Source organism: Erpetoichthys calabaricus, chromosome 4 (genome assembly GCF_900747795.2).
Source record: "Erpetoichthys calabaricus chromosome 4, fErpCal1.3, whole genome shotgun sequence".
Classification (NCBI taxonomy): Eukaryota; Metazoa; Chordata; class Cladistia; order Polypteriformes; family Polypteridae; genus Erpetoichthys; species Erpetoichthys calabaricus.
In genome coordinates, this window is record NC_041397.2 from 45,383,591 (window position 1) to 45,410,933 (window position 27,343).

The following is a 27,343-nucleotide window of genomic DNA, read 5'->3' on the forward strand; positions in this document are numbered from 1 at the left end:
CCAGAGTAAACAATGGGTCTCATTTATAAAAGTTTGCATAGACTCAAGCGTTAAAATCTGCGTCACCAAAAAAAATCGGATTTACAAAACTTGCCAAACACACATTTCTACACAATTTACCTTTATATATTACAATTATCTTGTAAATGTGTATAAGTGAATATGCTTTAAATCCAAACAACCATATGTGGACTATGCTAATCAACCTCATACATATTCAATAGCAATGCTGCAGACTCTCTCCTGACGCATTGAGTTGTATGCTGCACTCCGCAACTGAGTGTGCAACAGCATGTATGATATTGTATTGCCCCTCCTCTGCATAAGGTGGCAGTATCAAAGTGGGTACAAAGACTGAGGGTTCAGCTAGTCACCTTAGCAACACAACAGCCACCACATTCATTATCACCCCGTCTGCCAAGGCTACTTTGCCTCAAAATAAAAGAATGATGAGTTGATCTAGGCAATAGAGCCACAATGTCCTATGACTTGTGTGTTAATGGAATGTAACTGTTTATAGTTAACAAAAGTGGCTTTCTTTCCCCTCCAAGTGCCATTACTGCAAAGAGTGCAGTAAAGTGCTCTGATTATGTCAGGAGAACCGGACACTACTGCAAATTGCTTTTTTATGTTGGCAAAATGTTATTTTTTATGTATGTGAACCCACACCACACAAAAACTGAATGTACTAGCTTGGTTGGTTAGTGGCTCCCAGCACAGCAGGCCTGATTGAGTGAAACTTGACTTGAGATATTCCTGACCTGTCAGCCAGTTCCCCGAGAAGTGACAACATATGGCCGATATAAACTGATGAAAAACCAAAAAGTTCTTCAGTGCAAATACACAGAATTGGTCATCTTAAAAGGGAAGTAAAATAGAGTCTGCACATCATGTTCATTACCTTTAAGGTTTATTATGGTTGTCACTTCAATGCACATTGTACCAATGGTTTAGTGATATGAATTACTATACACAAGTTATCATTTAGTTGGTTTGGCTGCATTTACATACTTGTTCAAGGTTGTCGTCATTTCCCAGTTAACATGAAATGTTGCGCATTGACAGGTCACAGTTGCCATAACTATATGTACGTTTTCCCTTCATTTTTTTTTTTTTTTAATAAATCCAACTTCTGCATGGAAATTTAAAGAGATCTGAAACAAGCCAAATGATGACCAGCTAACGCAGTGGATTCAAACAGTCCTGAGGTCAGATTTATAAAACTTCTGCGCACACAAAAAAAGACCAGAAATCGGCATTTAGTAAATTTGACTCCAGGACTCTTTGAGACCCCTGAGTAGCTGGTTATCCATTGGCTTGTTTTAAATCTCTTTATATTTTTTGGTTGCTGGTTAAGGTGCAAATAAAACAATTAAGTAAGTCAATTATAGTTACAATTATGGCAAATGTATGTTAAATTGGCAGAAGTAATAACTCATTCCTAATTAAGATAGTGGCTGGAACAAAAACCTGCAGCCACTAATGCCCTCCAAGCCCTGAGTTTGTCAACCCTGTTTTAAAGGAAAGTCATCAACTAAATATGCAGTAAGACATGTTCTGTTAATTTTAACGTTTTAGCTGCATTCACCTAAAAGACAACAAATGAAAAAGAAAAATTGGAGGTTTATTTTAACAATCACATAAAATAATCAATTAAATAAAATATCATAAGCAAAAACACTACTCTGTTGTAGATAGATACCATAGGAAAGTATGGTTAAGACAAACACTTCAAGAAAATACAATCATTTAAATCAAAGGTATACTTTCATATTATTTCATAATTGACTCTTATTTGCACAAATTGAGCAGATGTATACTATAATCAGTGAAAAACAAAAATCATAAACATTATGAGTGAACCGTACATTAATTAATTTAATTTTCTATATTCTCAGTAATGTGAATTTTCAGGTTAAGGGCCTTGCTCCAGGGCCTAATGGAACAGGATCCCTTCTGGCAGTAACGGGATAGGATTTGAACCAGCAACCTTCCAGATAAAACTTCTTTACGTTTTCACACCCTAAAACTAACAGCATGAAATGTTTGATGCTGTATGCATAAACTGTACATGGTATTAAAATTTTATGTATATGAATGCTGTATATGGTGGTATATGAAGTAGTAAAACAGAAGGTTAAAACAGTATTAATTTAAAAAAGAAACATGTACTCTGTTTCATTGCTTTGTGCACATATATGGGAAACAAAAAAAAAACAATATCATATTTTCAAACCCTCTTAGTCCAGCACAGGTTCACAAGGAGTTGGTGTCTGACCTGAACAAGGCTGGAATAACAAATATTAAGTGAAAACTTTATGGAATAAAGTGTATCAGTTGATATGAGTAATGAACATTTTAGTATCTTTTTGGTTTAAACTGTACATCATTTATAGGTTTGCAAGGTATAACAATAAGCAACTATTGCTTATGGTATACTTTATGGAAAGTTATGTTTACCAATGAAAATCCCTATTGTACATTTTAAGGATACACTTATCTACTGCAATTCACTTGTTGTATATAACTGAACAATATTCTTGACACAAATTCCTTTATTCCTTTTAACCATTAGGTGATGCTGCAAGGCACTGTAAAATTATCAAGCGATGATTACTGATTGTTAATTCTTTTGGTTGGCTCTTCCAATCCTTTCAATTTTACTTCCTCTGAAAAAGATAAAGTACAGTTAAACTCCTCCAGAAAAGCATCAAGAAATGGTGGTATGGCTTCTATGACAGTAACGTCTCTCTTCAGTTCCTGGGACAATGAGGTGACTCCTTTATTAACAATTCCACATGGTACAATGTGCTTAAACCACGTCATATCCGTGTTACAGTTCAATGCCAAACCATGTGAAGTAATATATCTGCCACAGTGGATACCTAAAAATGACAACATTGTATCATTATTATATTACTATTATATTATTAAAATAGGTTACAATACATGGAGTTACTTTCTGAGAAAGTCACAATTGTATCTGTATAATTAACAAATACAGTAATCCTTATTTAATCAATGTCTACTTTAGACCCATACATTATGACAATGGAACAAACTAAATTACAAGCGTATTACAAAATGTAAGGTTAACACGCCTGAGTTAAGGAGCCATAGCCACATGAGTGCATATTGTCCTCTGATTTCCTCATGTCAATGGCACAATCCTTTCTGAAATTAATCACCAACTGGTACAGGAGTACAGTCATGTCATAAAAAGGTGTGATATGGAACCCAAGCACTTCTTTGCTAGAATAAATTGTGTTGAACTCCATGATCAATAAAGAAAGACAAATTAAGCTTAATTATATTTCAGAAGAACTGTAACAGCCTGACTGAAGTGCCTTGACATGGATTTATTCAGGGTGGTGGTGGATATCTTAGTTGATTGAACACATGCCACAACAAACTTAAGTGTTAAGAGGAAAAGTAGTACTTAACTAAGTCTTTTACTAATAAACATACTAGCCTTAATATATGTACAAGTCCATAAGGTATTCTTGCCTTACATTTTGAAATGCTGTTGTATGCCTAACATACACACTTTTTACATCTGACTGAAGTCAAGCAATGGTGTTTGTCATACATTAACATTAAACAAAATGACAAATGGTGAAATTACTTGTTAATGTGACTTTCAAATTTAAACACCCTCTCAAGGAGTAGACAAAAAGAAAGGAATATGTTAATAACAAACCTAGTTCTCCCTCAGCAATAAAGTAAAATCTTGCAACTTTAAAATCAGCAAACATGATGAATGGTTAAAATTGTACAAGAGTCCAATGTTGAATGCAATGCTAACTACATCTGGATTAAATACAGACTGGGATTCAATATGTACTACTATTTGTGAGTCTGAACGTGGAGGTATAAACATGAGCTTTAAAGATTGCTTGTTAGTCTTTGTCTGAAAAATTGAATTGTATATCTCTAGTATCAGTGATAGCCGAAGATAAAAAAAAATCAAATGCAAAGATAACCTGTCAAGTGCAGTGTGGATGGAACAACGAAAAGAAGGTATCAGGGGTCCTCTGTGATTGAAGAATCGAGGTGAAGGTTAAAGGTAAGGTTTTAAAGACAGTCCTTAACCAGCAATGATGTATGAAGTTAAGACTTGGCCAGTGAAGGAAGCACAGGAGAAGAAGTTAGATGTGGCAGAAATAATAATGTTGAGATGGATGTGTGGAGCTACAAAAAAGGAAAATGAGACAATCAGAGGTACAATAAAATTGAGACACATAACTAAGAACATATAGGAAAGTATGTTGAAGTTGCATAGACATGTGATGAGCAGAGGCAATGAATATGTGGGCAAAAGAGTAATGGGAATGGAAGTACGGCAGAAGAGAAGGTGAGGGAGACAAAAACGGAGGTGGATGGCTAAAGTAAAAGAAGATCTGAAAGAAAAGGGTCTCACCGGGGAGCAGATGAAGGACTGAGCTGTTTGGAGAAGGTTGATCAGGCACGCCAATCCCACAAAAAAGTGTGAAAAGATGAAAAGAAAGATGAAGTAACCTGAGTATATTTTGAGAAAAATGTTGTCAGGGTTGCTCCAAAGACGCAAAAACAATTACCAATGTACAAAGTACCTGAAGGTCCTCATTTATTCTGTGTTAAATACCTTAGATTTTAGTGAAGTGGCACATACTGTATATTGTTGGTTTTCATGGCTGGATTTAAGGTATCACCTGCCCTGATTATTTTAATAATAAACTGAATAAATGTTGAAAGTATAGTAAAATCAAAAATTAGGAAGGTGATTACAAAGCCCGTAGATTTTTATAGTGTGAATGTAATTTTATAAAAAGCTACATTAAAATTTTATTTCATTATTATTTGATTCTTATTTTATTAAAATAGCACCATAAATTAAAATCTGACTTTACGATTATCTGATTCTTACTTTATTATAAAATTACACAGCAGAAGCATTTCGTTCTTTAAAGGTTTATGACCCATTCCTCCCTCTTCAATTCCCACTTTAATAAAAATTAAATTAGCTATAAAAATCATTGATAACACCTGTTGTGCTTACCAATTGCACATATTTTCTTATTGTCAACCCACACGCCGGTATCAGATGAGGTAGAAGCCTTCAGCCCAAACGTGCCACACAGGTTTATCAAAGTCTTTTCCAGCTGACAAACATACCAACGGATGCTCTTCTTGAAGCAGGCGAGATTCAGAATAGGATAGCAAACTAACTGTCCCGGGCCATGAAACGTTATAAGTCCACCTCTATTTGTACGGAAAAACTCGGCCCCAAAACTTTTCAGTCGTTCTTCCTCTTCTATTGGGTAAGGGGCATTTCTGATACCAATGGTGTAAACTGGAGGATGTTCACATAAAATCAGCGTGTTTATTATTGGGCGATTTTGTACATTCAAGTTATCCAAGTGGTGACGAATGTATTTCTGCTGAACTTGCAAGGCATGTCCGTAAGAAATTCGTCCAAGGTTTACAATCTGAATTAAAGATTTTGAGTATGCCATATTTTAATATGTACAAACTGCACTTAAACGTCTCAACAAAATAAACACCACGCCTTGGATAGCTGCATTGTCGCTGTTAAGAATAACTACTGCAGGAAGCACGATTTCAAAAGTGGATAAATCGTGTAATTTAATAAAGTAACAATAATCACCAGTAAAACGAGAAAGACAACACAAGGTGTAAGTAACTGTATTGTGAATAATGGTTATGGAAGATAACCGACGTATAGAACTGAATACATTCTGCCTTCAGTCAATATCGTTGGGGTATATTTATTCTAACCACTTACAAACACAGACGTTATTTCTGCGTAATGTCGAACGCCTTAAGAAATCGCTTTAGAGTAACTGATCGATTAGGCACTCTGGTCACCAATCCCCTTAACTATTTTTTCGCTGATTTTATACTTATTTGAGTACTACAGAGTTCAAATTATACTATGCAAGCCTCGGTTAAGCCGCCATGTTTATTGTTTCACGTGACCGTCATTTTCAATCTAGAACTTTATTAACAATGTCCGTCACATGACAAATAGAATAATTAGGTCCGTGACGCGCGCTAAGCTCGGCTGTCTCATAGGTCCATTTTTTTTTTGAGTAGGAGGCACTGTATGTATGGTTTTTGAACATTCACATGTTTTACACCCAGTATGATGGTTAACTGACCATGCAAGGTGTCGCAGCTATATTAGGGTGACCAGACATTTTTAAGTTCCAAATGTGTATGTATGTGTGTTAACTCATAAAGACGCATAATGCCCATCCTCGTTTGTTTAATGCTTACTTTGTCTCATCATCAGAGAAGAATCAGGACGGGAAAAAGCCCATCTTCATAAATAAACGCATATGCTGCACAATGCTTAAACTATAAGTTGCCAGCACTCTCTATGTTTTTTTTCGGCTTTTTGGTCCCCCTTACGTTGTATATACAACTTCTTAATCGAGCCTGGTCCTCGGAGTATTTGGCGCGCTCATATTTGTATATTATTTAGATGCCGGATGGGGTTTCGGGTATTCAATATACATTTTATTGAAGATCGGGGTCGGTGGACCACTGATTTTCTTGTCTTTCTTGTCATTGCTGGTTTGATGTATGTAGGCCTAACAGCTGAGTTATGTTTGCTGCACAATAAAACGATTTTACATGGGAATTCAATTAAAACTGGGAAATATTGTTAAGTTGCTTCTCAGAAAAGGTCGAGGCTGCCCCAGTGAAACTTGAACGTCTGGTCACGCAGTGCTATACGGATACTAGGTCAGAATTATGGGACACTCAATTTAATTTTTTTTTTGACAGAAACCAATGCCCATTGATGCCCGACTAAGACCTGAATGAATGGTTTAATGGAAACTCTTCAAGTTGTCCCGTGATGGCCTGGCTTCACAGCCATGGTCTGTACCAGCCTTGCACATGATGCTGCTAGAAGAGACTTACTCAACTCTATTCATGAGTGAATGAATGAAGGATTTGTCTTAAATGGATAAAGAAAAAAAAAGAACCAGACATTATTTTGTTAATAAGTTAATTAACAATTCCTGGATGGCATGTGATCATTTAAAATCAAGTGAAACATATTATGAAAAAATGCTATAGTCTGGTATATGTCTGGTCTCACAACACAAACTTTTTTCTTAGCAGAAACAATGTCTTTTTATTCACATTATTAAATTGGAGAATACTTGTTGAATTTATTGATGTAATTTAAATGTTTTCTTCCTTTTATTGAATTACCAACGTTCTTGTGTGTGTGTGTGTTGCAGGTTAGAGTATATTAAACAGTTTGTGACTTTTAAACCTACTTTTCTTGTCAGCAGAAGTCATATTCAGCAGACATGAAGTTTCAGCAATTGATCCTTCTGGCTTTGTTGGCATTTTACATAAGAGGTAAGGTTTTATTGTTTTGTTTTTAATATTTTATTATTCATTCTTATATACAGTAGAATTTAATGTATGCTCCAAAATCATTTGACATAGATGGTAAATTTTACATTAGAAAAATTCTTTCCAAACTACACCTGTGGAGATTCAAGATTTTGGAGGAGCTATATCCCTGCTCTGCAGGCAGTTAGAATTGTGCGGAGGATTGACTGTATGCAACATACAGTATAGAATTTTATGGTCATTCTTCTGTCCCATAGATAGAATGATAGATAGATAGATAGATAGATACTTTATTAATCCCAAGGGGAAATTCACATACTCCAGCAGCAGCATACTGATACAAAAAACAATATTAAATTAAAGAGTAATAAAAATGTAGGTAAAAACAGACAATAACTTTGAATAATGTTAACGTTTACCCCCCCCCGTGTGGAATTGAAGAGTCGCATAGTTTGGGGGAGGAACGATGTCCTCAGTCTGTCAGTGGAGCAGGACAGTGACAGCAGTCTGTCACTGAAGCTGCTCTTCTGTTTGGAGATGACACTGTTTAGTGGATGCAGTGGATTTTTCATAATTGACAGGAGTCTGCGCAGTGCCCGTCGCTCTGCCATCTACTAATTTCAGGTTTGTTAGTCTCATAGACTTTATAAAATAAAGAGATACATTCCTATTAAGTGGCATATGCCAGTCTCATTTGTCTATCTTTGAAATGGCCTTTAGTTTTTGAATATGATCACAATCATGCTTACATAATTTTTCTAAGTGACTCATGTGTTGTAAGACACCTATAAAAAATAGTGCAAACTTTTTAAACATGTTATAACTGAGACCTGGCTTACCTTAAATGCCCACTGTGACTTATTGCTGCTCCTACAGTTTTACCTTTGCTGTTGTGTTAACAGTTCCATCTCAGATCAAATACAGAAATCTCTTACACAGCTAATCTAGAAATCACTCTGTAGCTTGGGCAACTAATCTTGCTTTTATCTGCTTATTGAATACTCTTGCATAAAATAATTCTGAATTTGGAAATAACATAATAAAAATAAGCATTTATTTGAAGTATACTCTTAAAAATAAAGGCATCAGAGTGGTTCTTCATCAGTGCCAAAGTCATCAAAAAAAGGCTCTAAAAAGAACCTTTGTTTATTTATATCCATAACAGTCTCCATAAATAAGCATGAATAGATTATTACAGAGAAATACCAATGGGTTCCTGAGTTTAAACAGACTTTTCCTACATATAATAACATGGGCTAAGTTCTGTTTTTCTTGATCTCTTCTATCCTGATAGGTAGTCTACCATATGTTAAAGATTTCTATTTTGTCCACAGATTATGAATGCTTTCAAAGCACAAAGAACCAATTTCTAATGCAAAAAACCCTTCCCATATTGAAATGGATTTTTGTGAAGCAATGGTTCAACAAAGAACCAGATAGACCACTAAAACGTCATTATAGAACTGTTATTTCTAAGGTTATATGCCACAATTGTACATGCTTTATCTATTCTTTGCTTCTGATTGTTTTGTTGTTTCTCCCCGATCTTGTGTTGGGGAAAATAGGTTCAGAAAATTACTAATAATTTCATTCTGAATGTTTTGCTTTTTCTATCTGACCTTGTGTTGGAGAAAAAGTTCAGAAAATGTTGTTATTTAGCCTCAACATTTTCACTACTAAAAAACAAAGACTAAAGAGTTAAATCAAATTCATTTTATATGTCATTGTATTTCCAGATGAAGTTGAAGCTGATACAAGTCTGCCGTGGGGCTGTTCTAACTATGATGGGACCTGTCGTATTCTTTGTCTTCCACATGAAATTCCTTTTGGGGCACTTGGATGTACTAAAGGATCTGTGTAAGTCAACTCACACACCCATATAAGCAGACAGTGTACTGTGGCGGCTGGGAACCCGGACTTCAAATTACAAGAATATAACTTCACATCTTCTCCATGTGCACTTTATCATGTACTAATATAGATCTTGACTTGTGCTTTGGAAGTACTGTTTTCATCATGAAAGATGTCACGCAAAGTGAAATGCAGGAGGAAAAACCATTAGAGAAGTAAAACCCCTACTTTACAGTATTTTAGGTAGAAAAACAACAGAAAGCATTTAAAAGTATAGTTCTTTAAACTGCTCAGCTCTCAAATATACAGTCAATTTATTAGAATAACACATTAATATTTACTATTTAATGATAAAAATGGATAACTTTCAACATTAAGTACAAATGCACAATATACTGTATTGTAATTTCCTGGAAGCTAGTATCTCAGAAGGAAGAAATCCCAAAGAATTATGACATTTCATGCTATTTGCAGAATTTGCTAATAAGTAATTTCTGTATGTCGATGTTACATCCTTTAAAACAGTTCTCTATAGATGCTTGTGAACATATACTGTATTTGGGAAAATAAATTAGATGAAATTATACTGCAAAAATAATTCAGTTCTAATTTAAAATTATTAACAGCAATAATGAATGTGTAATTTTCTTTTCTTTACTTTTCAGGTGTTGTGTAAAATTCTCCCTTTGAATGAAAAAAGTAAAGGGATATATCTACACCCAGGAAACCTTTTGTCTTCCACTTTTACTAGTGAACATGTGCCTTTTCAAGAGTGCTCACTTTCTTCTTACCCTGAAACAAAAATTAGAAATGTAGAAAATTAGGAAAAGATTATGCATAATATATATATATATATATAAAAGAATTTTAATCATTTTTGTGCATTATTTGTCATAAGATGTTCTTATGTATCGATTGTGTTTACTTTCTGATTACACTATATGCAGTCAATATACTGTATTCTATTCATGAACTGCTATGCTTTTATACTTGTACTATGTGTAGTCATGGATACACAGCCTCTGTCTTGTATGTAGCATCAAGGTTTAGGAGTATTGCAGTTTCTTTCCACTATATAGTATAGTTATGAAGGATAAGGTGATAATAAAATTCACTTGGACCGACTTTACTCTATTAAGTATTAAATATTACCAATCATCCATCTGTGTATTCCTCATATCTAATGTGAAGTAACGTATGGATGTTTTAAATAAAGTGTGTTTGAAATATATTTTCCTTCCTACAACATCCCAAAAACGTACTTGTTAGCTTATATTGCAATTCTGAATTGGCTACCTGTGAATATGATTGTGTGTATGAATATGGATGTGTGTATGATGCACCATCCAGTGTTGGTTCCTGCCTTGTATTCAGTGTTGCTGAAAGGCTCCAGCCACTCATGATACTAAATTGGATTAACTTACCGGTAATTGATCTGAGAATGTCATGTTATGCAAATGTACACTGTATTATTTATGAGTGGGATTTTCATGTTAATGTACAGTTTGAAACTTTAAATATGTGGATTCATTTCCAATCATATTTCACTTCTTCAGAAACCATAAGCAAGCAATTGTTGGGAGTACGATTAGAAAATATAGCATTTTCTTGAGAAAAAGACTTGCTATTACATTTAATTTTACAATTATTTAATATATGTACAGTTATTTAAAACATGTATTCATTTTGAAAGAATTCTTGTCCTGTATGTTTGACAATTGCAACCACTTGGCCTTTTAACCACAAAAGAAACACATTTCTGAATGTCTTTGCAGTCCTGGCCATACACCAGATGTCCATGTCTCTGTTATGTGGATGGCTGATCTTCTTCCTTAATTCACATTGCAGGATTATTATGAAGTTTAAATTACCATGCATCTCCTTTTTCTACTGACCACACCTTCTTTCTGCTACTGAGCTACTTCTCAATTCTTTTCTTCTGTCTAAACACACAGGACAGATTTCTTACAGCTGTTTTTAAACAGTTTGTATAAATCATAACAACTTAATAAAATTCCTTTGTTGTAAACTATCAGGCTAAAGTAATGTACTGAAATAATTCATGAAGTTTTCTTTCATAATATTAAAAGTTAAGATAAAATGTTTTAAGTACTAAAAGTGATATTGAAACAGTTAATAAAAATAATGAAGCCTTTGTAGTGTAATGGTTAAGGCACTGGATATCAATCACAATGCTGCCATTTTAATTCCTGCCTTGGTCTTGCTGTGTAACCCTGAACAAATTTCTTGTGCTCTCATTGTAGAAATACCTGAAAAAGTTGTAACATTTCCTAAACTTTTACGTCGCCTTTGATAAAGATAAAGCCAAATTTACAATAAGAATATCACACACCTCACTCTGTAGTGATACCTATCTTATATTTAACTCTCCTGTTATGTTGCGGATCAAATTGACCCTTTTTAAAGTTAAAAAATCTAAAAAAAATAGTTACAAGTATTTTTTTAGTATGAAACGTTTTCTGCTTGGCTTAATAAGTGTAACCAACATATAAAAAGAAAACGGTTCATTTGACATATTTGCAACTCCCGCCTGCATACAATTTCCTTCGGGATTAATAAAGTTTTCTGATTCTGATGTTTATATTACATAGATGCTGTTCGGGTCAATTTGACCTGGCAATCAAAGTGGAGGTTAAAGGGGTCAGGTTTCTTTGCAACTGTGAGACATATTTCACTCCAATCACACATATACACATACACACACCCTCTCCCTATTCTATTGACCTCATCTGTACAGTGTGAGAATGCAGGTGTTGTTATGACTTTTTACGGGAACCTTTTCTGTTCCTGTGAGCAAACTCCATCATATTGAGTGGACACTCAGCAGGGGAGGAACAAAACATATAAAGATTCTCTGCAAGGGAGTCCTACCAACATTACACTCTGCAGCTACTGTACATATGATATCCTCTCTGTCAGAGGTTTACAAAATGAGCAGCAGAAGTAAACAGGTGACAACCCTGGAGGCTCTGAAACTCATCTTTGATCATGACAGTGAAATAGAGGAAGATGTGTCTGAAGATGAAGACTATCTTGAGGTCAATTCTGAGTCTGATGATTCTGACTATGAACCAAATGATTAAACCGCTATTCATATTCCTCCAAGCAAAACATTCACATCAAAAAATGGTGAAATACAGTGGTCTTTATCCCCAAATATATGTAAAACAAAACTGTCTGCAGAAAATATAATAAAGACAGTGCCAGGGCCCACTAAGATGACAGTGACTCATGTGACAGACATCAAGTCAGCTTTTGAAGTGGTCATGCCCAACTCAATACAGAAAATCATTCTCAAAATGAATAATCTAGAAGGAAGGCGTGTTTTGGGGGAGAAGTGGAAGGAGCTGGATAAAATGATTTACATGACTATTTGGGGTCCTCATCCTGGCTGGGGTCTGTAAGTCAAAGGATGAATCAACATCCAGTGTGTGCGATGTAGAGACAGGCAGGGCTATATTTTGTGCCATGTCTCTGAAGACTTTTCATATTGTCTCCAGAGTAATCCTTTTCTGATTATCGAGAGACAAGGGTTGTCAGACAGGAGAGAGACAAGCTGGCAGCTATTAGGACAGTGTGGGAGAAGTGGCTAGAGCAACTTCCACTACTCTATAACCCAGGCCCTAATGTCACAGTGGATGAAAGGCTACTGGCATTCAGAGGTCGCTGCCTATTTAGGCAACATATGCCTTCCAAACCAGCTAAATTTAGGGTGGAGTGGTGGCTCTGAGGCTAAGGATCTGCGCTGGTATCCTGAAGGTTGCCGGTTCGAATCCCCGTCACTGCCAAAAGAGATCCTACTCTGCTGGGCCCTTGAGCAAGTAATTGCCCTTAACCTGTAATTGCTCCAGGGGCGCTGTACAATGGCTGACCCTGCGCTCTGACCCCAAGGGGTATGCGAAAACTAACAAATTTCTAATACGAGAAATCGTATAAGACGAAATAAAGAACAAAAAAAAAAAGAACAAAAAAATACGGCATAAACACCAGCTATGCATTGAACATGCAGGTTTACACTGGAAAGCCAGTTGGAGGAGCCCCAGAGAAGAATCAGGGTACAAGGGTTGTGCTTGATATGACACAAGGTCTCAGTGGGCACAAAATAACCTGTGACAATTTTCTTACAAGCTACAACTTGGGTCAGGAGCTTCTAAACAGAAAGCTCATGATGGTTGGAACAGTCCGAAAGAACAGGGCTGAACTCTTTGCTGAGCTGCTGGTAAACAAGAACAGGGACCCTCAGTCTTCCATGTTTGCCTTCACAGACACCACAGCCTGAGTGACTTACTGCCCCAAAAAGGGGAAAATCGTTTTGCTCATAAGTACTTTGCACAAAAATGCTGAAATTAGCACACGAGAGGACCAGAAACCAGCTATGATCCTAAACTAAAATGCCACCAAAGGGGTGGGGGGGTTATGGTGGAGAATTTGGAAAAAAAAGTCATGGAGTCGTATAGCACCAAGGAAATGACTGTGTGCTGGCTGCTGGTTATCTTTTACCACATGATTGATGTTTCAGCCTACGACGCATTTGTCATTTGGTCAGAGATCTTTCCTGAGTGGAATGTGTCAAAGCTGTACAAGAGGCACATCTTCCTTGAGGAGCTGGGGAAGGCGCTTGTGGTACTGCATATACAACAGAGGCAGCACATGCTAAGGACCCCAGCTGTTGCAGCTACAGTGGGGGAGGTCCAGGAGAGGACTTCACCTAGTACACCAGCGTGTGAGGTAAGTAAGTGTGTGTGTGTGTGTAGGTGTGTGTGTGTGTGTAAGTGTGTGAGCATGTTGTGTGTGTTTTGGGATCAGCAAAAAAAACATAGTAATCATCGTCCTCTTCTTTTTAGGTTGCTGCTGGGGGAAAAAGGAAGAGGTGCCAGGTCTGCAAGCCATTTGATGATGTCAAGACGAGCATGACCTGTGTGAAATGTGCAAAATTAATTTGCACAAAGCACACTGTGATGACATGTCCCTCATATGCTGTGTAGATGCACACACATACACCTTGTTCATTTTTGTGTATTTTTGGTTCTGAACATTGCATAGTGTTTAATAATAATAAATAATAATTCTTTGCATTTATATAGCACTTTTCTCACTACTCAAAGAGCGCTCAGAAATTGCAGGTTAAGGGCTTTGCTCAACAGCCCAACAGAACAGAGTCTCTTTTGGCATTTATGGGATTCGAACCGGCAACCTTCCGATTGCCAGTGCAGATCCCTAGCCTCAGAGCCACCACTCCGCCTATCACTATAACAATGTGATGACATGTCACTTGTGTGCTGTGGAGACTCACAGACACACATGCACACGCACGGCGTTTGTATTGCTAATCTCTTATTTTGTTGTTTTGCTATTTTGTTCATTTCTGGTTCAAAACAGTGCTTAAATAAAGTTTACTTTCAATACAAATCCTCATGACTCATTTGTCTTGATTTTAAATCAGTGGGTCAATTTGACCCTGAACAGAAAAGGTGTCTTGTGCTAATTTAGCAACATCACTCCATAAAAAGAAAAAAATTAAAAATGTAAAATAAAAAAAATAAAAAAAATCAATGTCACGTAAAACTTGTATGTTATATGTAGGTCTTTCCAATGTTCATTAAAAAAGTTTTAAAATGCATTTTTTATGAATAAATTATCCTCATTGAACCATGATCTGTGAGAGGTTAAGAACACCATTGCACTAAATATTGATTGAAATGGTTAGTAATTGAGTTAATAATGAGATATAAACAATGTTTATTGGGATTTTTTTGGTTTCTGACACTTTTGGATAATTAAACATGTCCCGGGTCAAATTGACCCAGGAACATCATTGCTGTTCCTGAGAAACGAATGTAACAGGAGGGTTAAGAAGTAATTTTGTCACTGCCATGTAATATTATATACTGCAAATGCATATTCAAAAATGACCTTAATAAAAGAGAAGAACTCTCCACTCTAAGTTTCCAATGCAGAGCCAGCATGGCTTTTTTTTTTGGATGCTAATAGCGTGCAGACATGGGTTCACTTTACATGTAATAAGGGAATAAGGGAATAGCTCTGCTCTTAAGCAGGAAGCAAAACTTCATGTTTACCTGAAGAATAAAGCATTTAATGAGTGTAACAGCCCAAGGTGCAAAGCAGTGGACCTTCTGCAATGCACATGTAAAAAGTGACAGGAACCCTCTGGTAAAGTGACTTACTACATAAAAAACTAAGAGTATATTCAGTTGAAGCCTACTCTTTGTAGATGTGCTCTATTTGTTTACACACATATGCTAGTATTTGTTTGTGTATGTGTGTGAAAGTTGTGCCATCTTTGCAGGAGCAGACTTGGATCATCTTGAACATCTATTTAAAAGATAAAGCAGTTCAGGACATAATTAAATTATATGGTAATTAATATCTGCAATTTAGCTTAGTTTTAGTTATGGAATAATAGTGCAAGTAGGCATTCTGTTTACAGCTGTCAGGAAGTCTGTTTTTTCTTCAGTCATTATGGCTGCTGGAATAGGTAAATATCCACAGGCACCATACTGGCCCACATATACAGTGGAAAGACAAACATGGTCTGAGAATCATATGGTTAAGGAAGATACAAATTTCAAGGTAAGGTTTTCATCCCAGGCTTCGAGGCCTGTGTGGGCCCTGGGTAACCATTACCCCTTCAGCACAAACCCCCCACCCCCATGGTGAACACCTCAGTGCAAGAAAAGCATTCAGTTGGAGGCTTGAAAAGATCTACATGGTCTCATCCTCTGTTGTTTGTACTTTATTGCATTTATATTTCATTCAGGCATACCATTTTGATAACCCAAACCTCTTTCTGTGTTTTGTATTTTATTACAGTAGTCATACTTACTACACATGGCATCATATTACTGATCCTAAAAACCGATAAATCTGTTACAATGAGAACAAGAAAAATGAGAATTTACCCTTTAATCACAGTGTTACTTTTTATATGGGTCCGTGAAATATTAAACATATATGCCTTTGCAAATCTGCAAATACTTTTTAAACACATATTAAGAGTAAATTGACATCAAATGGTGTAAGTTCTTTAAAAAAAAATATTAAAACTCTAAAGAGCTTTCCTTTACCCGAATTATCCGCCAGGGCAGCAATTCGAGGTTAAGTGGTTTTAAAAAAAAAAACTAATTTGATTACATCTTGCCTGAAGAAGGGGCCTGAGTTGCCTCGAAAGCTTGCATATTGTAATCTTTTTAGTTAGCCAATAAAAGGTGTCATTTTGCTTGGCTTTTCTCTACATTCATAATGGCTAACACGGTACAACACCCTAGTACAGTACTACAAAAAAAAAAACTATTAAGTTTGATCCTCATGAGGCTCCGTAAAGGCATGTGTTTATTATCACCAAGGAAACAACCTCGTAACCTTTCAACTCGAGACCTGACTGGAGACCATAGAAGAATTCTGAACTAGAAGGGTTCCCGCCTGAAAAATAATCAGCCTTGGAGGGAGTTGATGGTGGGGTGAACTTGATTGAAAAGTGCAGTAAATCCAGACGAAACAATTGGCGATATGGATGATTTATACATCGATAATATTGACGAGTTTGTGTACGATCAAAACAAAATTGTAAGTCTTTCCGTTTACATTTTAAAGAACATGCGAGTGTTAGTACTCAAAATGGGAATATAATTCGAAAATAATTGCATGGTGATAAGTGACCGTGAAGACTCACCGCGGCTAATGCTGCTGCTGTTGTTGTTGTTGTTTTAAATGTACAAAACTGCGAATCAGCTTGCACGTATTGTAAAATGGTTTCCAAGCGTGAAATAACCGATTTTAAAGTATATCCTTTTTTGTTATATTAAGTTACTTCGTGGTAATTGTTGTGTTTCTCACATTTTCACTAGTGATTTAAAACGAAAAAATGTGCTTAATTTGATGACAACATCATTACTAAGAATAGAATGAGCAGGTGACACAAGCAAAAAAAAAATATATATGTATGTATATATTATATAATATTGCACATTTTTGTAATTATAAGCATGCAATAACAATAGCAGTGAGGACTTTGGAATAAGTTAAATCCAAATGATTAATTTCTGGCAGAAAAATTAGCATAATGTAGCTAATATATATTAATTAAAAGATGCCAAGAATGTATATTTGAGTTAAGTTTAAAGCTCCACACAGTGGTTGTGCTATAACACAATTGCCCTGAACATTACAGTTTGGCATATGTGTTGGTTCTTACAAACTGATTCACAGACCCATTTTTATTTTTTCAGGCAGCATTCCATATAAATCCACCTTAAGCATCTACTTTCTAATCACTTATCCACTAATGGCTGCAGCCAGGACCTATCTGGGTAGCACTCAGGCAGGACAAAGTCACACTGGAGTGATGGTTATTTGTGATTGAACATAACAAGCATAACATTGAATCATAATGTAAAAGAATTTCCTCATTAATTTTCTTTATACTTCTTCACAGGTGACATATAAATGGCTGAGCCTGACCCTTGGGGTTCATGTTAATCAGGCTAAGCAGTAAGTAAAACCATAACATTTTTTTTTTTTTTTTTTCATCTGTTAATTTTGAAAAACTTTGACACATGAAGTTTATGACATTTATTCTAGGCAGCTTCAAGTATCGCATACATTTAATTCTACTACTATGTTTAAGCGCTACCACTTGTTATAAAAAAAAAAAAGATGCTGTTTCATTTTGTACACGGAACTGAACACATTCTCATTTATTCAGAAAGTTTTTTATTTAATTTGGTGTCCTTAGATTATTAAGGCTAAAACTCTATAGACGTTTCAGCTATGTAATTAATCTTATTATTCGGATAAGCGTTTCTTTCTGCATCTAGTGCCTGTTGAGAGTTAAGTGTGACTGGTCTAGATTTCATCTATCATATGTGTAAAATGTATTTTTATATATTTGTTCTTTTAAAAATAAAGTCACCTTTATGTATATCATACTAGGTTTTTTTTTCTGCAAATTTGATTCTGTCCAATAAAATTATCTTGATCAATTGCCTATACATGAGGATATCCTACACTAAATATTCCATTTATTCTTTTTGCTTCACCTGTACACATGAAATAAGATTACACTTAATTAATGATGGAAAGATGCTGAAATATAATTTTGGACTGAGGCAAAGCTCCTGACAGTTAATGCAGGAACTGAAGGTGATGCTTGGAAAAGCAGGTTGAGGAGACTAGTACTGGTGTGTGCAGTAAAGGTTGTGTTTAGTATTCAGCTTGTTGGAGGCGGTTTAACAGAATGTATACTTTGTAGGTTGCAAGCATGAATTTTGTTATATGCTGCAAAAATTATGGTGGATACTTATGAATTAAGTTTAAAGTGAATGTGAATTGGAGGTCCTGCTCAGTGACGTTGTTTTGGTAAAACTTGGGTGACATGTTGATGCAAATATGGAGGTGATAGCAAGGGGGAAGATGTTCATCCAAAAGTTTCTTCATAATTTTGTTTCAGAAGAACTCTTTCTGGCATCTACCAGCTTGTGTGAAGAGCTGTATAATTTGTATTAATGAATACAGTGTAGTGTTCCAGTTTAGAAAGGGCAAAGGTGAGTATCAGTTACATTCTTTAATGGTTAGAAAGACAAGAGTTGTTTTCAGAAAATTTTGGGGTAGGGATGTTAAGGGTCATGCTTAAGAAGAACAACCTGAGGCTTTTTGAACATGTGTGGTGAAAGTTGTAGAATGATTGACTGGATTATGTGGGGTAATGATTTGTAAGTGGAAGCTACAAGACCAAAAGTCAGGTTAAAGAAGACATGGGAAAAGGCATTATGTAGAATGGGTGTGAACTTTAAAGATGTTCATAAGAATTAAAACAGGGTAAAGAGATTTTTGGGAATGAGCATAACCAGGCTAACTTGGTGGACATTAAATTAGTTTTTGGTTTGCTCGTGCAATTCTGAACCTCATCTTCTAGTCCATGGGAGAGCCGTGTTGGTCCTGGAGGGCCACAGTGGCTGCAGGTTTTTGTTCAAACCCAGTTGCTTAATTAGTTAACAACCTTTGCCAATAACAGCTCTCATTTAATTTCATGGTTTGTTAACTGTGCCATGTTGGGTCACTCTTATCAAATGATTTGAAGCCTAAAATGAATGAGCAATTTTCATTCCTTCAGTTTCCTTCAAAGTATTTTATTAATTCAAATAGTGCACAATGAATACACAGGTGTAAATTAAAACAATCTAGATAGAGAACTGCTGGTTCATTTTATCATTTGGATCTTATTGCTAATAAGAAGCTATTAAAAGCAGTAAATGCAGCTGTTTAAGAGTATATAATATGCAAATAAGGGTTTGAAATCTTAACAAGCGAGACAACTGAAATGAAACTTGAGCAATAAGTGGTTTATCAGTAATAATTGGCTTCTCATTAAGCACCCATTCCAGTAAGCCTCATGCACGAGGCAGGAACAATCCCTGGGTGGGGCACCAGCTCATCACAAGGTAAATATGAGCACACACATACACTAGTAGCATCACCAAATCCCCTAACCCGCATGATTTTGGAAGGAAACTGAGGCACGCCGAAAAAATATAAACTCCAGGCAAGGTACACCCAGGACATGACCCCCTTAATGCGAAGCAGCAGCAGTAGCGCTACTGCTGTTCCACCATGCCCTCACATGATTAATACATGCCTTAATGCATTTCATCATAAAAACAATATCAAGTATACATCTTAGTATTCTACAATGTTCAGAGAGTAAATGTTATGTATTCTGTTTGGTGATTGCTGCCTGCACGCTCCTGTTGGCGTAAGAGGAAGCCCGTTTAAGAAGAATGTAACAATTAATGACTGGGTTGGGGAACACTGAGAATACGAACCATTTAACATGCACTTTAGTTACGATGGGGTTTGAAAAACTCTAGGAAATTAAAACATGATTTTAAGAAGATATTTATAATGTTCTACTGTAATGACAAAATAAACAACTTTAATCTTGTTAACATTTTAATTTTAATTTCGACATAGACCCTTTTGTTTATTCACAGTGTCCCTATTTTTTTCTTCTCTGTGGCCTTAATATGCTTCCATATGACACTCACACGGTAGGCTGCGACTTGCCTGTTCACATCGACATTGATATCTGACCACTTCTTTTTTTAATTTCGGGCACTGTGCAGCTTTCTGAACTTGAGCCCTTGAGTGCTTTTGCCACTCCATCAGTTTCTTTTTGTTGCTTAATACCACTGCTTAAATGACCAAATAGTGTTTTTCTTTGCCTCCACTTCTCTTAGCATGACCTCCATTTCGTCTTCACTGAAATTCTTTTTTTTTTTTTTTTTTTTTTTTTTTTTAAATACGTGCTTCTGCCGTTGTCTTTTATCAAAACAATGAATGGCTGGGGCTATTTATATTGATTTGCAATATATATATATATATATATTCACGGCATTCGAAGTCTGTGTCACAATCTGATTGTATGGGTGGTTACCTACCAGGTAACGCTTGTGGTTGGCCAGCAATCTACTAACATCCGCCACGGTGCCCTCAGTTTGTGAGGAGCAGATCATAGAATGGTTGAAATAGTTTACTGTCAAATAAATGCAAAGAGTACGCGACACGTGTTTCGCCCTCATTCTGGGCTCATCAGGCGTACACACTCTACTGCACTCCACAAACTGAGGGCACCGTGGCGGATGTTAGTAGATTGCTGGCCAACCACAAGCGTTACCTGGTAGGTAACCACCCATACAATCAGATTGTGACACAGACTTTCGAATGCCGTGAATGTAATTACCCCGATCTACATGCTGTCAAATAAACGAACCACACGCCGTGGCGCAACGTTAGGGCATCGCCTCAGGTGCTGACGTCCAAGGTTCGATTCCCGAGAGGGAGTGCAATGGAGTGTGTACGCCTGATGAGCCCAGAATGAGGGCGAAACACGTGTCGCGTACTCTTTGCATTTATTTGACAGTAAACTATTTCAACCATATATATATATATATATATATATATATATAATATTTTAAAAATGTTTAAAATTCTGGGAGAAGTTGGGGTGGGGCCGTAGGTGTGTGGATTTACATTAAAATTCACGTTGATTGGGATTTATAAAGGGAAAGTGCATAGAACTTTGCTTATGCACAGTTTGATGCATCTGAATTTTTTTTTTTTTGTGTGTATGCACATTTCTAGTTTTGTCCGTATGCCGTGTTTTAGTCTCAGTTCTACGCAAGGCGTTTTACATGAGGCCCCAGATCTGTATCATTGCTGCAGTCCACATCTTGAATTTTCAAAGTTTATTAGTGTACCAGATTTTTATTGGGAAGTTTTATTTGAACAGGGGTGATCAAGTTAGTGATCTGCATCAGAAGTGAGCTGCAAATATGTACAGCATCCTACAGTGCTGGTAGAAGAGATGTCGGGAATTGAGAAGATGGCATCAAGTTGAAAAAGTGATGATGTGTGAGTACTGCTTTTGCTAGTAAGCAAAAGTAGCTCAAGATGATGTGTGGGGGGGGGGGGGGGATGTCCGAGAAAGATAAGATATGAGGAAATAATCATATGTTACTTTAGTGGTGGACGTATGCATGCATTGGATTAGTAGTTCTGGAGATAAAGTGATCCATAATAGTATGAGTAGGAGACATAATAGACTGAAAATCCAAAGTCATGAGTTTTGAAATTACCAAAAATGAAATCATTATCTAGGCTAGTGCAGAGTAGAGAAAGACATTTGCAAAAGCAGTGAAGAAGTTATGGTAGTGTGATAAATAGGCTTCATGCTCTTCATTTTCTATCTTGACATGTCTTTAATGAAATAAAGATCAAAAACTGCACTTTTAAGAAAGAGTTAAAAATGAAAAGTTTCCTTGTCTTTGCTAGTTAGAAGTATGCAAGAAGAGGTATTTATTGGCGCCATAAGATTAGTTAACATTTTTCTACAATATATTTTCTGCCTGTTTCTTCCAGCTTTATGTCATTTTATTAAAGCTGTTTTCATGTCCACTTTCATTTAATGTATTTGGTGTTGCAAAAGTGAACAGTTTACAGTGTTTTTGTTATGCCATGAAAAGGTTCTTGCATTGTCAAATTTAAGTCTCTGTTCCTTTAACATGATAATGTATCATTCCATTTCATTCTCTTTTATTTCTAGGATGCTTTATCATTATTTGGAGAAAAAACGTAAGGAATGCTCTGCTTCTCAGCTCCATGCCACTTACCTAGTATCTGGAAAATTTCAGCAGAATGGCAATACAGTAAGCAAAGCATAAATAATAGAAACATTTCTATTAAGGGGAGGGTGCACCACAAACTGAGATCATGATATTTTTCCACAGTCCTGACAATGCAGATAGTGTATTGTGAGGTAAAAAATAAATAAATAAGAGGGTATCTTGTATATCTGTAGTACTAGGGTGTTGTACCGTGTTAGCCATTATGAATGTAGAGAAAAGCCAAGCAAAATGACACCTATAATCTTTTTAGTTAGCCAATAAAAGGTGTCATTTTGCTTGGCTTTTCTCTAAATAAGAGGGTGAAATTCTGAAAAGATTTGTTGTAAGTTTGAAATAATTAATTTACTACAACATGCGGTATTGACGCATATTATTCACATACAAGTATTTTACAACTATTAGGTTATGAAAATAACTGGTTTCTTTTAAATTCTGAATTGTTTACAGAAAAACTCATTATTTTTAAAAGATAAATATAGATCATAAGCAGGGACCAGAGCCTGATTTATTAATCATAAATAAAGCAATTCAAGCCATGTCCTATTTGGATGTTAAGTTGGCACACAAAAATTTTTATGCATTGGTTCCAATATCTGCTGTGAGGAATATTGGTTTGAGTTTCTAACAAGTATTGTGTTTTGTCCATTTAAATTTACCAATATCAGTGTGTAGTCTACATCTGAAAGAGCCCAGTCTTGTCCATTTCTTCAGTCCCAACTCTCGGATCACATTTTTTCTCCTGTCAGGAGTCATACAGATATGGTTTTTTGTTTCAATTGTGGATATATATATAGACTTTTATATATACCTTTTTTGTCACCTGTTAAAATTTTACATGTCAGAATTGTTCAACCAATTTTGAAGACATGCTCAGAATGCGTATGCACACGCATCATGCCTGCCGCGCGTTTCCAGCGTTCATTTGATGCGTCCTCTGAGCAGGTCCTCAGAAATTAACGTGACACGTGTGTGAGATGCAGTACCAGCAAAAAGTCAGGGCGCGCAGTGTGATAAAAGTTGGAATGTGACATCAGAGTCTGTTTACTATCTACATGTGACAGAAAGTCACTATGTGGATCCTACAGAATCGATGTGCGCGCTTCGATGTCTGATGAATGGTTCGATGTGGTGAAGCAAAATGCCGACATACAGATGCATTTGTGGTGCTTTTATATTTAATCGTTGCATATTCTCCATTGTAAAGACACGATACATTTTTTTTGCCACTTCATAACAGCAACATAATGTACAGTGCTGTATTTGGGCCAAAAAGAAAAAAAATAAGGACATGGTGAAAAGGTGTATTTTGTGATTAAAGTGGAAATTTTGGCCTTTAATCTCGAAATGTCCACATTAAACTCATAGTTTATTTTATCATTAACTCTTTTAGGGCGGATGTCGACTTTTGTCGACAGGAGGGGTTGAGGGCGCAACAGACAATTGAAAAATAGGCACCAAAGCAACACGTATTATAAGGAGTGCAATGTGGCAATGACTGAAATTGGCTGCTTTGAGCGAGATCAGACTTTGCTGTGTAAAATGTATGCAGGCTCATGCAACATGCAAGACAGTAACATTTGTCAAAAGGAAATATTTTTTGTTGATTTGATATGTTAAACAATTGCTTTGTGTTCTTTTTTAAAAAATGTTAGTTTTTGGAAAAATATTCAGCCCTGGGAGAAAAGAAACAAAAAAAAAAATTAGCCCTAAAAGAGTTAAAGCAGACCATCATAAATGTCATCCCTGTTTTTAATCGCTACGAGCTTTTGGGACTTCCTCCTGACATGACAGCAGTGGCAAACAGCAATAGATCACCACACAGAACACATTAAATGTATGATATTCAAAATTTAGAATCTTTAGATTTATACTTAACACTTTCATGATGAAATGCATTAACGTATGTATGTTACATTTTACAGATAAATTGTTAATTTCGTTTAAATAATGAATACTGTTAATAATTACACACATGGAGGTGACACGGTGGCGGAGCAGTAGCATTGCTGTCTCGCAGGGAATCACTTCGCTGGTATTCCCTGCCTGGAGTTTACATATTTTCCTGCTGGGTTTCCACAGTGTGCTCCGTTTCCTTCCAAAGATATGCAGATTTGGTGACACTAAAATGACGCTACTGTATATGAGTGCTTATATTCACCTTGTGATGAGCTGATGCCCTGTCTAGGGATTGTTTCTGCCTTGTGCCCAATGCTAGCTGGAATGGGAAAATCCCTGGATTGGATCCTTTTCAGATGACACTTTGCTGCAATATTTCTGAATTTAATGGGTGTTCCAGGCAATTCTCAACACAGCGAAGCCGAACCTCTTCTCAAAGTGATAGTATCTCACACTGCCACCTGGTGGATTCTTCCAGATTTAAGTAAAGCATGTGCACAAGTATAAACAGTAAAACGCTTGCGTAGCAGGAGCGTCTGCTGCAGCATGCGTCACGTCACGTCACGTGAAGTATAAACCCGGCCTAAGGGATATTGTAAGTTGATGTTTTCATCTTCCGCACCATCACCACCAACTGTTTCAGCATAGTCTTTTGATACGCATTTAATCAATTTGCCATGTAACTGATTGACAATTTTTACATTAATTCGTTTAACTTCATCATTTCTCGGTGCTAGGATTGCTCGTGTACTCATTTCTTCTGTTGATAACGTTTTGGGTTGAAATTCTTCAATAAGATTTGGACATAATAAGTCTTCTTTTATTGGGAACTTAAAGTGAGGAAAACGTAAAAATTTATAAGAGCTGAGAGCACAGGAACTGTGTCTGACAATAGCATTCATACGAATGAGAGGTGAGAGGACCGTGGGCGTGGGCCGTTAACCAGAAATGGTTGTGAGGAGAGCAGGACTTGAAAAAATCTCTTGGCAATAATCTTGTCTCGCGGGACTTGAAAAAATCTCTTGGCAGTATTCTGGTCTCAAGATTTTCTTTTTTAATAGAGAGATATAGTCAATAGTAGGTACTGTATGTATATTATGGCTTAGTGGTCTGGTTTGCCAGTTACTTACTTTGTTCATAACCTTGTACCAGTATAGTCAGAGGGGGGATGTGGGAAATGCAAATGAGTGTATGAGCAACATGATTAAATACTTTCAACTGACTGAGAGTTCTAGAATAACCTCATTAAACCTTTTCCTAATGTAAAATAGTTGTTTTTTTCAGTCAGTTTTCCCTTCTGAGCAGTCTATTAACTGTAGAGGTCTGGATGGAAGGTGACACACAATTGGAAATCTAAATCCATCTGATATGACAGGAAGGATCAGTTGAACATAAGCATATTTGCAAAGCTAATAAGTGTGTGTGCAAGTGTTTTTAAGTTGTGAAGTATGTGAAGACTGTATTACTAAAAAGTTATATTTAACTATTAGGGACCAAATTTTGTGTGAAAGCATAGACAAATGGTCTGTTATATGCATTGTCTTTCACATTTTCTAAGTTTGTGTTTTAAAATCCTAACATATCCAGTTTAAGTTTCTGTTCAGCCATTTTTTTTTTTTTGACCCAGTAATGCATATGACTCTAATAAGTACACTGGTTGTCTGGTTCCTTTCTTATTTTTCATTATTTTTATATTCATTCCTCCTCACAAAATTTTTTTTTTCCACAATTTGTATTTTGTTGAACTTAATAAAAATGTCAGCACAAAAAAGAAACCCAGTATCATGAACCTACCAAATCCTTTATCTTAAAATAATTTTAGTATAGCATTAGAAGTTTGTGTCAATGTAGGTTCTAGATGCTTTTGAAAAACACATTTCAAAATAAGTTTTCTAGTTTTAAAAAACAGACCATAGAGAAATCAAATCTCATGTACAAATTATGTGAAAAATCTCTTTAGATGGCAATTGTTAAGTAAGATACAGTAAGTAGATCAAAATTATTTAAAAAAAAAAAAAAAAAAGCAGGGGAGAGAAATCCTAACAATAAACCTTTCAAATGTACAGTATAATGTTTAAAGAAATTAATCTGCATAAGGGTAGACCTATGCTGTAAAAGAGAGGCAAATGTAATTGAAACATCTGAGTAAAATCTTAAGTAACTACTATGTATAAAAACCCCTAACTTTTTATCTTTTAAAAGAAAGAGTAACCTCAATCAGGGCCTTTCTATTGAATTTTATGTTAGGGTACAGAGTGTGCAAGCATAGCACACCAAACTCCTGTTCAAGGTATAGAAAAGTGAACATAAGAACGGAATAAAAATATGAAAATATGTCTCGATTATGCTGCTGCATGAAAATATGTCTCGATCATGCTGCCGCACCTTTCCTCAGTTTGAAGTACAAACACCAGGTATCACTCCGAGAACCACCACCTATAAACCTGTCTACATAAACCTCAAAAAAATCAACAAACTATAACAAAACATCAAAAGAATGTACAACACTGAAACCTTCGGCAGACAAGGCATTATTCTGCCCCATTACGGCTATATCATCGGAGATTGTATAGCAAAGAAGCATTATAGGAAATTAAGTCCAAAAATAGTAACAAGCTGTTAAATAAATAAATATGTATTGCTTTTTTTTGTAAATGCTGCAAAATCTGTGTTGTATTTAATCCTGGTTAGAAAGTAAATGCTAGAAGAAATGTTAATAATGCTAGAAGAAATGTTAAAGCTTGTTTTTCTTTTTGGCCTTAAAGCACTTTTACATTTATGGCTTTTTTTCAATGAATGTCTAATTTCATTTTAGTTGCTAAACTCAAGCAGTATAACATCATTCTGTCCAACGAGACAGAGTTTGTTTTTTGGGATAGAGAACATTTTTTAAAAAATCGAGTGTCTTTTGGGGGCAAAGGAAGGGGGTTCTTTATTAATTAGAGTCATGTTACTTATTTAACAAAGTTATTGTTTTTTTAAATCTCCAGAAACACTTC

General features: G+C 35.9%; 2 protein-coding genes across 3 annotated transcripts in view; one reads left to right on the forward strand and one right to left on the reverse strand.

Moving 5' to 3' along the window:
* Window positions 1–899: 899 nt before the first annotated feature.
* Window positions 900–6,209, reverse strand: lipt2 (lipoyl(octanoyl) transferase 2). The gene is made up of 2 exons (XM_028799393.2): window positions 5,039–6,209; window positions 900–2,885 (listed from the first exon to the last, which is right to left on the reverse strand). Exons 1-2 carry the CDS (start codon window positions 5,493–5,495, stop codon window positions 2,614–2,616), a joined length of 729 nt encoding a protein of 242 aa, XP_028655226.1. The 5' UTR covers window positions 5,496–6,209; the 3' UTR covers window positions 900–2,613.
* Window positions 6,210–16,644: 10,435 nt separating this feature from the next.
* pold3 (polymerase (DNA-directed), delta 3, accessory subunit) overlaps window positions 16,645–27,343 on the forward strand; it is a 45,339-nt gene continuing 34,640 nt past the window's right edge. For both annotated transcript variants that reach the window (XM_028799390.2, XM_028799391.2), the window contains exons 1-3: window positions 16,645–16,833; window positions 17,702–17,757; window positions 22,367–22,469. In XM_028799390.2, the coding sequence (XP_028655223.1) occupies window positions 16,777–16,833; window positions 17,702–17,757; window positions 22,367–22,469 (216 nt within the window). In that variant the 5' untranslated portion in view covers window positions 16,645–16,776. The remainder of the gene's footprint in view (window positions 16,834–17,701; window positions 17,758–22,366; window positions 22,470–27,343) is intronic.

Bases quoted from the DNA above. Each gene is read 5' to 3' on its own strand.
- lipt2 (XM_028799393.2), bottom strand. From the start codon at position 5,495: ATGGCATACTCAAAATCTTTAATTCAGATTGTAAACCTTGGACGAATT. The intron at 2,886-5,038 runs GTAAGCACAACA...TGTCATTTTTAG, and splicing joins TAAGAAAATATGTGCAATTG to GTATCCACTGTGGCAGATAT.